Below are 15,057 nucleotides of genomic sequence, written 5' to 3'. Positions count from 1 at the left end.
GGTATAACTGAAGTCTGGTATAGCTGCATAATTATGAATTAATACTTGCAGATGTATATGCTGGTTGGCTTTGAGGAAAGCACGTATACACGCAGGTTCGGCACAAGAAATTAGCGTATACCTTATAATCTATGTTTTAGTTTCTGTTGTTTGTTGGTGCAGTATTCTGGGTTCTGGCTTAGGTTTTGGTTACTGTATTTTGGTGACAGCATTCTAAAAGATCGGATTTATGGGTTGTCAAAGTGATTGATTGATTTGGTTGTGGTTGGTTCAATAGGAGATTGGTTGATGCAGAATTATTTGATGATTGAATGACGTTGTTGATGGATCCAGTCTGAAAATTTATGAAACATGGTCCCTGGAAGAAAGGAGAAGGTTGTAGCCTTCTGTAGGCCGGCACCTACGTACTAGTAAACATATCAGCTAGTACAAGAGCTAGGGGGTTGTAGCTCCCTTCCAGTAGAAGTTGGAGAACGAGAGAAGGTTGTAGCTCCCTTCCAGTAGAAGCTGGAGAACGAGAGAAGGTTATAGCCTTCTACAAGTAGAAGCCTGCATACTGGTATAAGACCGCACCAGTACAAAAATTGTAAACAAAATTCTCTTATTATTAAAAGAAGACAGAGACGATTGCAGCAGGTGGTTTTCACCCACATTAGGTTTCCACCTTATATCTTGGTGTTCATGTGTGTTTCTTATGTGTGATGATCTGTTCTGTTTTTACTACACCTAGTTATTGTTTATATGGTTCTGATGCACTGATTAAAGATCAATATATGAAGAATGTACTGAACCATAAGTTTGTTGGATATATGCTAGTTTCACTAAACACAATTGCGTGTACACATGAGTTCCCTTAACTAAAGTAGCGTATATGAATCTAATTATGGAAATGAAAAATTATTAGTTTGATAATACTGATTCACCCCCCCCCCCCCCTCAGTATTATTTCCAACAATTCATTTCACTTTGACGATGACTTTTTTTTGGCGAAACTCCTTGTCCCTCTTAATTCAATATCGTCTGACTGGATACGATGGGTAGCACTGTAGGAATCGAAATTAGGTTTCAACCATTGAATATCCTTAAACGCCTACGTGAAAATAATAATGAAAGGCCACGATGATGGTTTGTTGTTATCACCTTTTCCATTTTAAACACAGGTGAAAGGGGAAATTTCACCGATCATCTACATTTGCATTTTTCAAATCGCCAGATGTTTGACGAAACTGATGCATGGAAAATGATTTTCCCTCAAAATTACAAATTGCAGAAAATTTTAACAATTTTTTTCAACACCGTGATCCGTACTGAATCTAATTTAAATTTTAACATATTAATGGGAAAATCCAACCAACGAATTTTCAAATTCTTCAGCATGATTCGACCAAATTTGATAACAATGAGAAACTTTTCATACAACATTAGGTTTCTAGAAGGACCGGTTCACACAAATTGTCACTCGCCAGATGATAAGGTGGCGAGGTCCTCCACGAAAAGTTGAATTAGTTGAGAAAGTACATGGGTAGATCATTCCAAAATTTTGCTTTATTTATTTGAAGTTTTTGTCAATGGATTGTTAAAATGTGTGATGATGATTCTGTTTTTAAGATATTTTTTTGTGTCAACTATGTAATTCAGATTTCAAAAGTGGGCTTGCTCGTCAATGGCTAATCTTAAAAATTTAGATTTTTATTTTTTCAATAAATTATGTTTAGCGTTAATATTTACGAACCCTAATAGTTAACCATTTCAATTAAACATTCCTCATATAAAATCAGGTGTTACGCAGGGCCGATCCATCCAAATTGTCACTCACCATACAATTAGATGGCAATGCCCATGAAAACTTGATGTAGTTGAGTAGGCAAACTTATTTTTCTGAGTTATTTTTATTTAAAATTTTGGTTTATTGTATTGAAATTAGTTAGGAATTATAATTATATACATTTTTTTTTAAGAATATTGTGATCAATGAAAGGTTTTATGGGATTTTAGAATAGTCTTATCTAGACTTTAAGTCTATCTTGGTGAAGTATTTTTCTTATTCCAATTGATCTAATAGATCATCTATCTTGAGCAAAGGGTACTTGTTTTTAAGTGTGATTTTGTTCAACACCCTATAATCTATACACATTCACCAAGCCACGTCATTCTTTGACACAATGATGATGGGTGACCCACATGGTGATGTGCTTGGTCTAATGACACACTGTTCTAGCAGTTGCTACAACTGTTTCTTCAGCTCACTTGCTTCTATAACAAACTGCTTGTATGGCCCAATGTTTGGCAATGGGGAGTCTGACAATAACTGGATCTCGTGCTCCACTTCCCTCTTAAGTGGTAACCCTCTAGGCTCTAAGAACACATCCCTATATGTTTGTATCAACTCTTCTAGTTGTTGTTTCTGTTTCTTAGTACACCCCTCTAGGGATGCCTTCCCTCTTCCTCACTCTTATAGAGATTTATTTTCCCTTAAAATCAATAAAACATATTTATTTTCCCTTAAAATCAATAAAACATACTTCTTGCTAGAACTCATCAATTTCTTGGCTTGATTGGCACATACTAATGAAAATTTTGAGTTTCCTTTGTACACATTGATGATGAATGATTTTCCATCCTTGACGAGCCAATACTGGTTGGCTCTCTGCATGAATATTGCATCTCACATGTACATGCAGGGGCTCCCAATCATGACTTCACATACATCAAGGGGAAACACATCTAGTTCTACTTCATCAATAAAATCAGGAAAAATGACAAATCTAATTTTTCATTGTTTTGTTACCTTCAGTTTGACATCCTTATTTACCCATCCTAGTGGATATGGGCTTTGGTGATCACAAAATTCCAACCCCAACTTCTTGACCAACTCCGTTGCAATGAGATTCGCCTACGATCCTGAGTCAAACAAAGCATTAATCTTTGTCTTCTTAACATGTATTTTTATATGGAAGAGTTTGGTTATCTCTTTCTCTTCCTCTTGTTTAAGGCTACTCGGATCCACCTCATTCTACACTGACGTATAGACAATATTCTCATCCACGTATGAGTTTCTTTCAACTTGGTTGCTTGAATCAGTGGCCATGAGATTCTTCTTCTTACTATCTTTCTTTTTGTTCTTCGAGTTTAGCTCTTGATGTAACTTCCAACACTTCTCCTTTGTATGGTCGTCAATGTTGCAATTCCAAAGTGACAAAGTTTTACCCCCAAAAAAAGTCATTTGGTGCCTCAAAATGCTCCCGAAAGGTTTCAGACCTTGTTTTGTGAAACAAGGTCCTCCTAGTAAAAACGGTGATGTGAGTTGATTTCTCCACTTTTTCCACTCTGAGAGTGGTTAGATGTATGGAAAACAATATAATTAACCAATCTAGATCATGTAATGTATTTGGGCCATTGTTTTCTCTTCTAAGCTCACACCATCAAGGGTCATTTGTTAACCTTTATTTGACACCATATGCTAAGACATATATAGAAGATCAAAATATACTATCACAACATGAATATTTTTCTCATAGAAGACATAATTAGCAAAAGGATATTGTAGTCACACTTTTCATAGGATTAAGGGAAATACTCTTGCACTTTTCCTTGGAATTAGAGCAATTGTTCATGGATTCTTAATGACAAACTTGTGACTATCTATTAAAGCTTTGGAAATCCTGAGTAAAACCAAGAAAAACTAATTTTTGAAATTTAAAAGGATCGCGTGAAGCAATGCATGACTCATATATTCATATTTGTGCATGTCATGCAACCTATTATTAGCTTCCATAGAATCCATGAGTATGAGAGCCAAAGTTAGGGGTGGGGATCCATAGAGAAACATCCTTATGTTGACAATTTTTAGCAATAATCCTTGGTCTCGAGTGGGGTACTATTGTTGAATGTTGGACATCAACATTATTGTGATATGTTCCTAGGTGATGACTATTAATCATTCACTTGGTTATCTTTCCTTGATATGGTTTTAGATTGTGCTAATTCAACGAAAACATACTTAGGATTGAGGAGGGGGAGTTTGGATCTTAGAGCCATGTGTATAATAGTAAATCCCAATGAGATCAGCATTGTAATTACTCTCTTTCCATAAATATAGATATATTCTTCTTCCCCCCCAGATCTCTATGTTTATGCATGTTTTTTGAATAGATGATGAAATTTTATGGATCTAAGTAAGCTTGAAATTACTAGATTAAGACTTCAATCATGCAAGTTTTTATTTATAATTTATAAAAGAATGTGTTATGCAACCAAATCAAAAAATAGAAGAAAAGATAGAGCAACGACTTCAAAATTAGCCTCTTCGAGGGGGCAACCTCCTTTACATTACACAAATGAACAATTATTGGATGATACAAATGAAAAAACCTCTTTTCTATATATAGGAGTCTAAGTGGTCACAATATAATCAAAGCAGACATAACAATAATAATATAAAGGCACAACAATAACAATAGTGGGCTTCTATGGGGCACAATAATAATAATATGGGGACAATAGGGTCAAAACAATAACAATAAGGGCTACAATGACAATAGTAATGGGGGAATCACTAGTATTATAGGGACCTAATAGAATGAGAAAACTATTGCTTATTGGATGGTTGTGAAGGTTGGTAGTGAATCAATGAAACTATAGTAAGGTTAAGCCTAAGTGACTAGACACATTAAACAAAAATATGATATTAGGTATATCCCTTCTTGCTTCTCATATTTACTTTAAAAAAACATATTAATATTTTTTTTTAATCTAATTATTAAATTAGATTAAATACACTCATTTAATAAGAATTTTAATTACTTATTTGGACATAAATTATTCCATAACAATGTAAAAATAATAAATAATGATCATTATTAGTTAGAAATGCGTAAATACCTATATATTACAGCTAACAAATTAGTTTCATTAAAAAAATTGAAAGGAAATGTTAAAAAAACCGTAACAACCACATTTTAATACTATGTGATGGTCCAATGTCACATTGTGACAATCATGGTCAACCTTGGTCCAACGTTGCGTTCTGACACAAATTGTCTCAATATGAAAATCAACTATCGTGAATCATGGTCAACCAGGGTCCAATGTCACATTGTGAGAATGTTTCTCTCAATAGGAAAATCGATCATGGTGAACCATGGCCAACCATGGTTGAATAATGCATTTTGACAAAGATTGTCTCAATATGAAAATCAACCATCGTCATCTATGGCCAACCAGGTTTGTTTTAGGGTTTATAATATTTATCTAATGGTTTATATAGCTTGGGTTTACAATATTAATCCCTTGGGTTTATTAGTGCCTTGGGTTTATAATATCAATCCCTTGGGTTTATTAATCTAAGGTTTCATATTCCTAGGGTATAATAATATTGATAGGGTTTATAATATTATTCCTAGGGTTTAATATAAATCCCTTGGGTTTATAATATAAATTCATTGAGTTTATTAATCCTTTGGGTTTATATACATTGGGTTTATAATATTAGTCCCTTGGGTTTAATAATATTCCCTTGGGTTCATAATGCCTTGGGGTTTTATTATTAATCCCTTGGGTTTATAATATCAATCATAGTAAACCATAGTCATTCATAGCCAACCATGGTCAATCATGGTCAACCATGTTTATTTTAGTGTTTACAATATTTATCTTAGGGTTTCTATACATTGGGTTTATAATATTAGTCCCTTGGGTTTAATATTATTCGCTTGGGTTCATAATCACTTAGGGTTTTAGTATTAATCCCTTGGGTTTATTATTCTCTTGTGTTCATGGTCAATAACCATGGTCACATTGTGTCAAAAATTGTCTCATGGTCCAATGTCACATTATGACAACCATGGTCAATCTTGGTCCAACGTAGCATTCTAACACAGATTAACAATATTTATATTCAACAATATTTATATTTAACAATATAAATATTAATTATTTAATTAACAATATTTAATAATTGATAATCTTGTCGTGACCATGAACTACATAGTTGGTTCGAAACACGTCAACAAATGAATCTTGATGTGATTATCGCCAAAAAAATTGTTAAAAACTAGATATGGATCATAAAAACCTAAATTCGATCAATATTTAATAATTAATTAATTTACAATGATTATTTAACAATATTTATATTAATAAATATAATTAACACTATTTAATATATTAATTTAACATATTAAATTTATAATATTAATATATTAAATGATGATGACAATATTAATATTAAAATTAATTTTAAGAATATTATTATTAATTTCAAATTTAAGAGTGTAATATTAAAATTAATATTAACAATATTAATATATTAATTTAGTATATTAAATTTATGATATAGCATATATTAAATTGATAACTACCTCATACATCAATTACATTTATATAATTGTACTGATATTTACTTATATTAAATATAAATATTGATTTGATTTGAGGAGTACATATAAGTCTCCCCATTCCAATATAAGAAACGCGATTGATACCTATCAATTGATAACGACCTCATACATCAATTACATTTATATAATTGTACTGATATTTACTTATATTAAATATAAATATTGATTTGATTTGAGGAGTACATATAAGTCTCCCCATTCCAATATAAGAAACGCGATTGATACCTATCAATCATATGATATAATATTTGATTGATCCAAAGTCGCTTTTGTCTGGTTAATCCAAAGTCACTTTTGTAAAATAAAAAATAAAAAAATTGAGAGTGTGGGGTCAAAAACTTCAAAGGCAATGAATTGTCTTTATAATGTATCCTTCGTAAAGCCTGTAGCTTAATATTTCCCCCTTAATGGCAATGAACGATGGGAAGCTTCTTCATGAATCTTACCTTGTTGGATTGCCACCTACCAGGAAAGATGTGAATTGACCAAGAACTTAATGGAGGTTGACAACTGTTTTTGCCAATTTGATTTAACAAATCCTCTTAATCTGGGCGATTCCTATTTCCGTCACAGTTTTTTAATTAATGTCCCCTGACATGCGAGGGCATTAGGGAAATATAAGGTGAGAAAAAAAATTAGAGGAGAAAAAAAAACAGCTCGCGTTATATTTCCCTAATGCCCGGCATGTCAGGGGCATTAATTAAAAAACTGTGGCGAAAATAGGAAACTGTGGCGAAAATAGGAATCACCCCTAACCTGAGCATTGGTTGACTCTGCTATTTTTAACGAGGCAATTTAAATGCCTCTGATGCCTTGACCGCATACATGTCCGAATAATGTTATGTGGGAGTAATGGGCTTTGAAATCATATTACTGTTTGTCTGAATAATGTGATGCGGGAGAAATGCGGTTTGAAATCTAGTTTATTGTACGAAATATATCAAAATTTCAACCATCTACGACGAGGCTATAAAGTCCAGGCCGCTCAATAAATTAACCTGTCATAAAGTTGACGATGGTAGGCTTTTATTATCGAAACAGATATGTATCTTCTCGATGTTTGACTATTGATCACCATGACGACAACAACTATGTGAACTGCCCTATCTATATATCTCTCTCTCTGTAACTGTTGCTGCTTGTACCCATTACAGATACATAGACTGTTCAGTGATCATCTGAAGAGCAATATCATATCAGTTTTCCAGATGGCGAAGTTGTTGGTGTTGGTTGTGATGATATCGTTACTCACTTGCCACTCAATCGCCTTGCGATTGCAGAAAAGAGTGAAGTTTGGGTTTCCAATTGTAAGGAAAATTCCATTCAAAACACTCCCAACAAAGTAAGATATAAATTATCGAAACTCATATATCTGTGAAATGAGTTTCTAATCCATAAAATAATGTTCACTTTGAAGGCAATCAAGTTACTTTATTTCTTTTTTATATCTACATTTTATTTTTCAATTTTAATACTCCACGTCTCCTCTTTATTTCACTTTGACGACGAACTTTCTTGGAAAGTCCTGGTCCCCGACTCCCCTCTTCTGGATACATTGATTCGCAGTCCTTTTTATTTCACTTTGACGATAACTTTTTTGTTCGAAACTTCTTGTCCCCACTTTTACAATACTGTTTTCGAAACTTCTTGTCCCCTCTTTTTCAATATTGTCTGACCGGATACAATGTACATTGAGAGGAGTCGAAATTAGGTATACATTTTTTTCGAATCTTCTTGTCCCCTCTTTTTCAATATTGTCTGATTGGATACAATGTACATGGGGAGGAGTCGAAATTAGGTTTCAAGCATTGAATATTCTTAAAAGCCTACGTCAAAGAATAATCAAAGGCCACAAAGACGGTTTGTTATTATCACCTTTCCAACAGGTATCTGCACTTGCATTTTTCAAATCTCCAGATGCTGGACGAAAGTGACGCGGCCAAAATGGAAGAGGACGTGCCCTGAAAATTACAAATTGCAGAAATTTTAACAAATTTTTTTCGGACTAAATCTAATTTTAATTTTAAAATAATAATGGTAAAATCGAACCGCCGAATTTTCAAAGTTTTCAACTTGATTTGGCCGAAAAATCCAGGCTGATAGTGGTAACAAGCTTTTCTCACATGAGGAAATTTCAAAGGAAGCAGTGTCATACTTTGGAAATTTCTATAAAAGGAATGATAATATTAACAATGAGGACATCTTATGGGGAACAGCTCCTTTCCCTTCTATGTTTGATGATGAACAAAACAATATTTTTTTCCAGCCTGTATCTGAAAATGAACTTTTTGAAGTAATGAAATCTTTCAAAAAGATAAAAGTCCTGGCCCAGAGGGCTGGACTATTGAATTCTATATCCATTTCTTTGATCTACTTAAGAAAGATATCCTGGCAATGGTGGAAGAATCGCGAATGAGGGGGTCTTTCCATCCCCATTTCACGTCTACCTATATTTCCCTTATCCCCAAAAAGAAGAAAGCAATTGCATTCTCAGACTTCAGACCGATCTCCCTTTGTAACGCTATCTATAAAATTTCCTCCAAAATAATCGCTAATAGAATCCGAGGCATCGTGTCAAATCATATTTCTTTAGAACAACATGGTTTTCTCAAGAATAGGAATATCATTGAAGCTGTGGCCAATACTCAAGAGTGTTTACATTCCTTACATCACAAAAAGCTGGATGCGGCCATTCTGCAATTGGATTTGAAGAAAGCATATCATAGCCTAGATTGGGGGTTTCTTAGATGCATTCTTTGTAAGATTGGCCTAAAATATGAATGCATTGAATGGATCATGGCCTGTGTGGAGAATGTAAATTTTGTTGTCCTCATAAATGGTCTCCCCACAAATTTTTTTGCAGCTGCCAGGGTCTACGTCAGGGATGTTCTTTGTCTCCACTTTTGTTCATCCTTTCAATGGATTCACTTAGTCTACACATTAATGGTGCGGTCAAAGAAAATAAATTCAGACCTATCATGATATGTCGTGGTTCCTATATCTCCCATGGCCTATTTGTTGATGATATCATGATTTTTGGGATGATATGTTGACTATCTTGGAAATGCATTCATGGCATTCTTAGAAATTTTCAAAAAGCTTCAGGAATCTTTATTAAGGAAGGAAAATCTTCCTTTTTTTCTAAAGTTGAAGATAGGGAATCTTTGGACTTTCTGTCGGCTCTATTTAATATTGGATCAAAGTCTTTAAAGGAGGGCTTTAAATACCTGGGTTTTCATCTTAGACCTGCAGGTTACAAAAACGCTGACTGAATGTGGTTGTCGGATAGGTTTTATAAAAGAATTGAAGTTTGGGAGTTCAAATGCCTTTCCATAGTAGGTAGAGCGGTTCTGGCCCAGATTACTGTGTATTGGGCCCACTCATTCTATTTTCTCTCTCGTATCATTGCTAATCTGAATAGGCTTATGGCAAATTTTATATGGGGAGGAGGAAAGCATAAAAGCAAATATCATCTGACTAGTCTTTCGAAAATTTCCCTTCCTAAGATCCTGGGAGGATGGGGCATCATGAACATTAGGAACTTTGGTAAGGCCCTCTTATGTAAATCCATTTGTAGGAGCATTAATGAGGACAGCTTTTGGAGTGCCACTATCAAAAAGAAGTACATGAAGAATAAAGACCTTACATTCGGGTATAGAGAAGGCACAATTGGGAAATTACAGGGATCAGCTATCTGGAAAAGTTTTCGCAGAATAGAATCCTTCTTCCATAAGAATTTATTCTGGAATGTCCAAAATGGGAAAGATGTGTTTAGAGGTTATGATATTATCACTGGCCTAGGGGAGGATTTTATCATTCCACATTCTATCATAATGGCTTTGCATAGATCTGGAATTTTTTCTTGGAACCAACTAATTGAAGACTGGCAGGGGGGCATTCCTATATGGAAGAATTTTCAATCTTTGGGCCTTAGCAAAGTTTATGCACAGCAGTGGGACAATATTATGATATCAATCAGGGGCTCTGGAATATGCAATTCTGAAGGAAAGGATCATCTTACATGGAGAGGTGTAAAGAGATGGGACGAATTAAAAGTCAAAGACATCTATTTAGTTCTGACAAGGTCTATTCCACTCCCTTTTCAGCACATCCTTCCCACTACTTTGTGGAATACTGGGGTGCCCAACAAAATCATACATTTCTCCTGGCTCATATTTCATAACAAAACCTAACCTGGGAGAATCTCCAAAAAAGGAACTGGTCAGGTCCTAGTATATGCCTCCTTTGTAAAAATGGGGAAGATAGCAGCAATCATATTTTTCTTACTTGCAAATATACTTATAAGTTATGGAAGGAACTTGCAGATTTCTTTGATATTCGTCTAGTGGATCACTCAGATGTCCAAGTGGCCATAAGCTGGTGGAGCTCGCAGAAAGTCTCTCACAGATCTATTCCCCTCTTGCTCTTCTAGACAGTATGGAAGAAAAGGAACAATGCCATATTCCGAGATGGGAAAGATACAAATTTGCCTCTGTTAGTACAGATCACTTCAATGTATTATTCCATTCCTAAAAAGTTGTCTTCAGGCAAACCTAACTTTCCAAGGAACCATTCAATGAGGTTGATGGATTATCCAAGGGCATTTTTTGATGGAGCTGCACAAAGAGGCATGTGTGCATGTGGTGTAGTTATATCGATGTCCGAAGATCTTCATTACTCCATATTTTGGAATGGTGGTCGTGGTACAAACAATAAGGCCGAGGCAATGGCCTTGGTGGGCCTTCTTCATATTAGCTCTTTCCTGAATATTCAATCGTTGGAGATATATGGGGATTCCAATAACATAATAGGATTGGCTTCAGGGAAGCTAATAAACAAGAATCCCATGCTCACTGGATGGATTAATAGGATAAAAATGCTATGGAACAGTAATCCGACTTTCACAATCAGCCATGTGGACAGGTCTCTGAATTCTAAGGCGGACAACTTGTCAAAGAAGGGCCTTGCAATAGATCCTGGTATATGGAAAATGGAGGTACAAATACAAGACTCAATATATCTGATAGAAGATTTCACCCTTCCAGGTACCTAGCTTTCTATTGGTTTCTGCTTTCTCTTGAATCATCACCTTCTACTTTCACATATAGGTACGTTGTTCATCCCTTGACCCATATGAGTGTTGGGACCAGTATATATATGTGTTTTTGGCTCCTCATTATCTGTCTATCTTTCTGATCCAAATTTTGATACAGAGAATTTTGTTTCCTATGCTTCTATGATGGTCCTGATCGGTTTTTATCTTATCAGCAAAATATTCCATCTATAAAAATATGTTATTGCTCTTTATAGCACCTCTCTTATGTAAATATCTTTTATATTAATATAAATCACGCTTCTTCTTTTTTCATACCGAAGAAAAAAAAAAAAAACAAAAAAACAAAACTCTTCCTACAAGGTTTGCAAGGTTTGGTTTGTTGTAGGACCGGTTCACACGAATGGTGACTCACCGCATTATAAGGTGGCGACGTCCCCGAATACAAAGTTATGTTTGCTGAGAAAGAAAGTGGGGCAGATCGATCCAAAATTTTGGTTTATTTATTTGAAGTTTTTGTCAATGGAGTGTGTTAAAATGTGATTATGATTCTGGTTTTCTAAATATCTTTTCGCGTCAATTATGTAATTCAGCTTTCGAAAGTGGGCTCTCTCATTAATGGTTCATCTTCAGCTTTCCAAAGTGGGCTCACTCGTGAATGGTTCATCTTTACTTTTTTAGCGTTAATATTGACCACTCTAATAATTAACTATAATATATATATATATTTGAAAATATATAGAATAAGGTTTTTATTCATAGACATTTATCTCTATTTTAATATAGGCGTTAATTTTGCTAGCTTTGGGTGGGAAAATGTTGTTTACCCAGCCAATCAGAGTGTTTGGATTTCGCCTTTCTGGCCAATACAATAGTGACATGTGTTTACCTTTCCATCTTGCCATCCGTCAAACTACATTTCTACAAAGGCCCACCTACACCATTTCAGTATACATTTTTTTCGAATCTTTTTGTCCCCTCTTTTTCAATATTGTCTGATTGGATACCATGTACATTGGGAGGAGTCGAAATTAGGTTTCAAGCATTGAATATTCTTAAAATCCTACGTCAAAAGAATAATCAAAGGCCACAAAGACGGTTTGTTATTATCACCTTTCCAACAGGTATCTGCACTTGTATTTTTCAAATCGCCAGATGCTGGACGAAAGTGATGCGGCCAAAATGGAAGAGGACGTGCCCTGAAAATTACAAATTGCAGAAACTTTAACAAATTTTTTTCGGACTAAATCTAATTTCAATTTTAAAATAGTAATGGTCAAATCGAACCGCCGAATTTTCGAAGTTTTCAACTTGATTTGGCCGAAAAATCCAGGCTGATAGTGGTAACAAGCTTTTCTCACATGAGGAAATTTCAAAGAAAGCAGTATCATACTTTGGAAATTTCTATAAAAGGAATGATAATATTAACAATGAGGACATCTTATGGGGAATAGCTCCTTTCCCTTCTATGTTTGATGATGAACAAAACAATATTTTTTTCCAGCCTGTATCTGAAAATGAACTTTTTGAAGTAATGAAATCCTTCAAAAGAGATAAAAGCCCTAGCCCAGACGACTGGACTATTGAATTTTATATCTATTTCTTTGATCTACTTAAGAAAGATATCCTGGCAATGGTGGAAGAATCGCGGACGAGGGGGTCTTTCCATCCCCATTTCACGTCTACCTATATTGCCCTTATCCCCAAAAAGAAGAAAGCAATTGCATTCTTAGACTTCAGACCGGTCTCCCTTTGTAATGCTATCTATAAAATTTCCTCCAAAATAATCGCTAATAGAATCCGAGGCATCGTGTCAAATCATATTTCTTTAGAACAGCATGGTTTTCTCAAGAATAGGAATATCATTGAAGATGTGGCCAATACTCAAGAGTGTTTACATTCCTTACATCACAAAAAGCTGGATGCGGCCATTCTGCAATTAGATTTGAAGAAAGCATATGATAGCCTAGATTGGGAGTTTCTTAGATGCATTCTTTGTAAGATTGGCCTAAAATATGAATGCATTGAATGGATCATGGCCTGTGTGGAGAATGTAAATTTTGTTGTCCTCATAAATGGTCTCCCCACAAATTTTTTTGCAGCTGCCAGGGGTCTTCATCAAGGATGTTCTTTGTCTCCACTTCTGTTCATCCTTGCAATGGATTCACTTAGTCTACACATCAATGGTGCGGTCAAAGAAAATAAATTCATACCTATCATGATATGTCGTGGTTCCTATATCTCCCATGGCCTATTTGTTGATGATATCATGATTTTTGGGATGATATGTAGACTATCTTGGAAATGCATTCATGGCATTCTTAGAAATTTTCAAAAAGCTTCAGGAATCTTTATTAAGGAAGGAAAATCTTCCTTTTTCTCTAAAGTTGAAGATAGGGAATCTTTGGACTTTCTGTCGGCTCTGTTTAATATTGGATCAAAGTCTTTAAAGGAGGGCGTTAAATACCTGGGTTTTCATCTTAGACCTGCAGGTTACAAAAATTCTAACTGGATGTGGTTGTCGAATAGGTTTTATAAAAGAATTAAAGGTTGGGAGTTCAAATGCCTTTCCATAGTAGGCACAGCGGTTCTAGCCTAGATTGTTGTGTATTGGGCCCACTCATTCTATTTTCCCTCTGGTATCATTGCTAATCTGAATAGGCTTATGGCAAATTTTATATGTGGAGGAGGAAAGCATAAAAGCAAATATCATATGACTAGTCTTTCGAAAATTTCCCTTCCTAAGATCCTGGGAGGATGGGGCATCATGAACATTAGGAACTTTGGTAAGGCCCTCTTATGTAAATCCATTTGGAGGAGCATTAATGAGGACAGCTTTTGGAGTGCCACTATCAGAAAGAAGTACATGAAGAATAAAGACCTTACATTTTGGTATAGAGAAGGCACAATTGGGATCAGCTATCTGGAAAAGTTTTCGCATAATAGAATCCTTCTTCCATAAGAATTTATCCTGGAATGTCCAAAATGGCAAAGATGTGTTTATAGGTTATGATAATATCACTGGTGGCTTTGCATAGATCTGGAATTTTTTCTTGGAACCAACTAATTGAAGACTGGCAGGGGGGCATTCCTATATGGAAGAATTTTAAATCTTTGGGCCTTAGCAAAGTTTATGCACAGCAGTGGGACAGTGTTATGATATCAATCAGGGGCTCTGGAATATGCAATTCTGAAGGAAAGGATCATCTTACATGGAGAGGTGTAAAGAGATGGGACGAATTAAAAGTCAAAGACATCTATTTAGTTCTGACAAGGTCTATTCCGCTCCATTTTCAGCACATCTTTCCCACTACTTTGTGGAATACTGGGGTGCCTAACAAAATCATACATTTCTCTTGGCTCATATTTCATAACAAAATCCTAACCTGGGAGAATCTCCAAAAAAGGAATTGGTCAAGTCCTAGTATATGCCTCCTTTGTAAAAATGGGGAAGATAGGAGCAATCATATTTTTCTTACTTGCAGATATACTTATAAGTTATGGAAGGAACTTGCAGATTTCTTTGATATTCGTCTGGTGGATCACTCAGATGTCCAAGTGGCCATAAGCTAGTGGAGCTCACGGAAAGTCTCTCACAGATCTATT

General features: G+C 35.0%; 1 protein-coding gene across 1 annotated transcript; it reads left to right on the top strand.

Moving 5' to 3' along the window:
• The first annotated feature begins 10,983 nt into the window (after positions 1-10,983).
• Positions 10,984-11,451, top strand: LOC149218170 (uncharacterized). Its single transcript, XM_089386495.1, has one exon. It carries the CDS (start codon positions 10,984-10,986, stop codon positions 11,449-11,451), a length of 468 nt encoding a protein of 155 aa, XP_089242621.1.
• The last annotated feature ends 3,606 nt before the right edge of the window (positions 11,452-15,057 follow it).

The sequence above is a fragment of the Pinus tabuliformis genome, chromosome Q (assembly GCF_031772625.1).
Source record: "Pinus tabuliformis cultivar Carrire ecotype Pingquan chromosome Q, CPIR1, whole genome shotgun sequence".
NCBI lineage: Eukaryota > Viridiplantae > Streptophyta > Pinopsida > Pinales > Pinaceae > Pinus > Pinus tabuliformis.
Note: the sequence above shows the minus strand (reverse complement) of the source record. Positions and strands in the feature narration are given on the sequence as shown.

Excerpts from the sequence above, each read along its gene's own strand:
- LOC149218170 (XM_089386495.1), top strand. The coding sequence starts at position 10,984 with ATGGATTATCCAAGGGCATTTTTTGATGGAGCTGCACAAAGAGGCATG.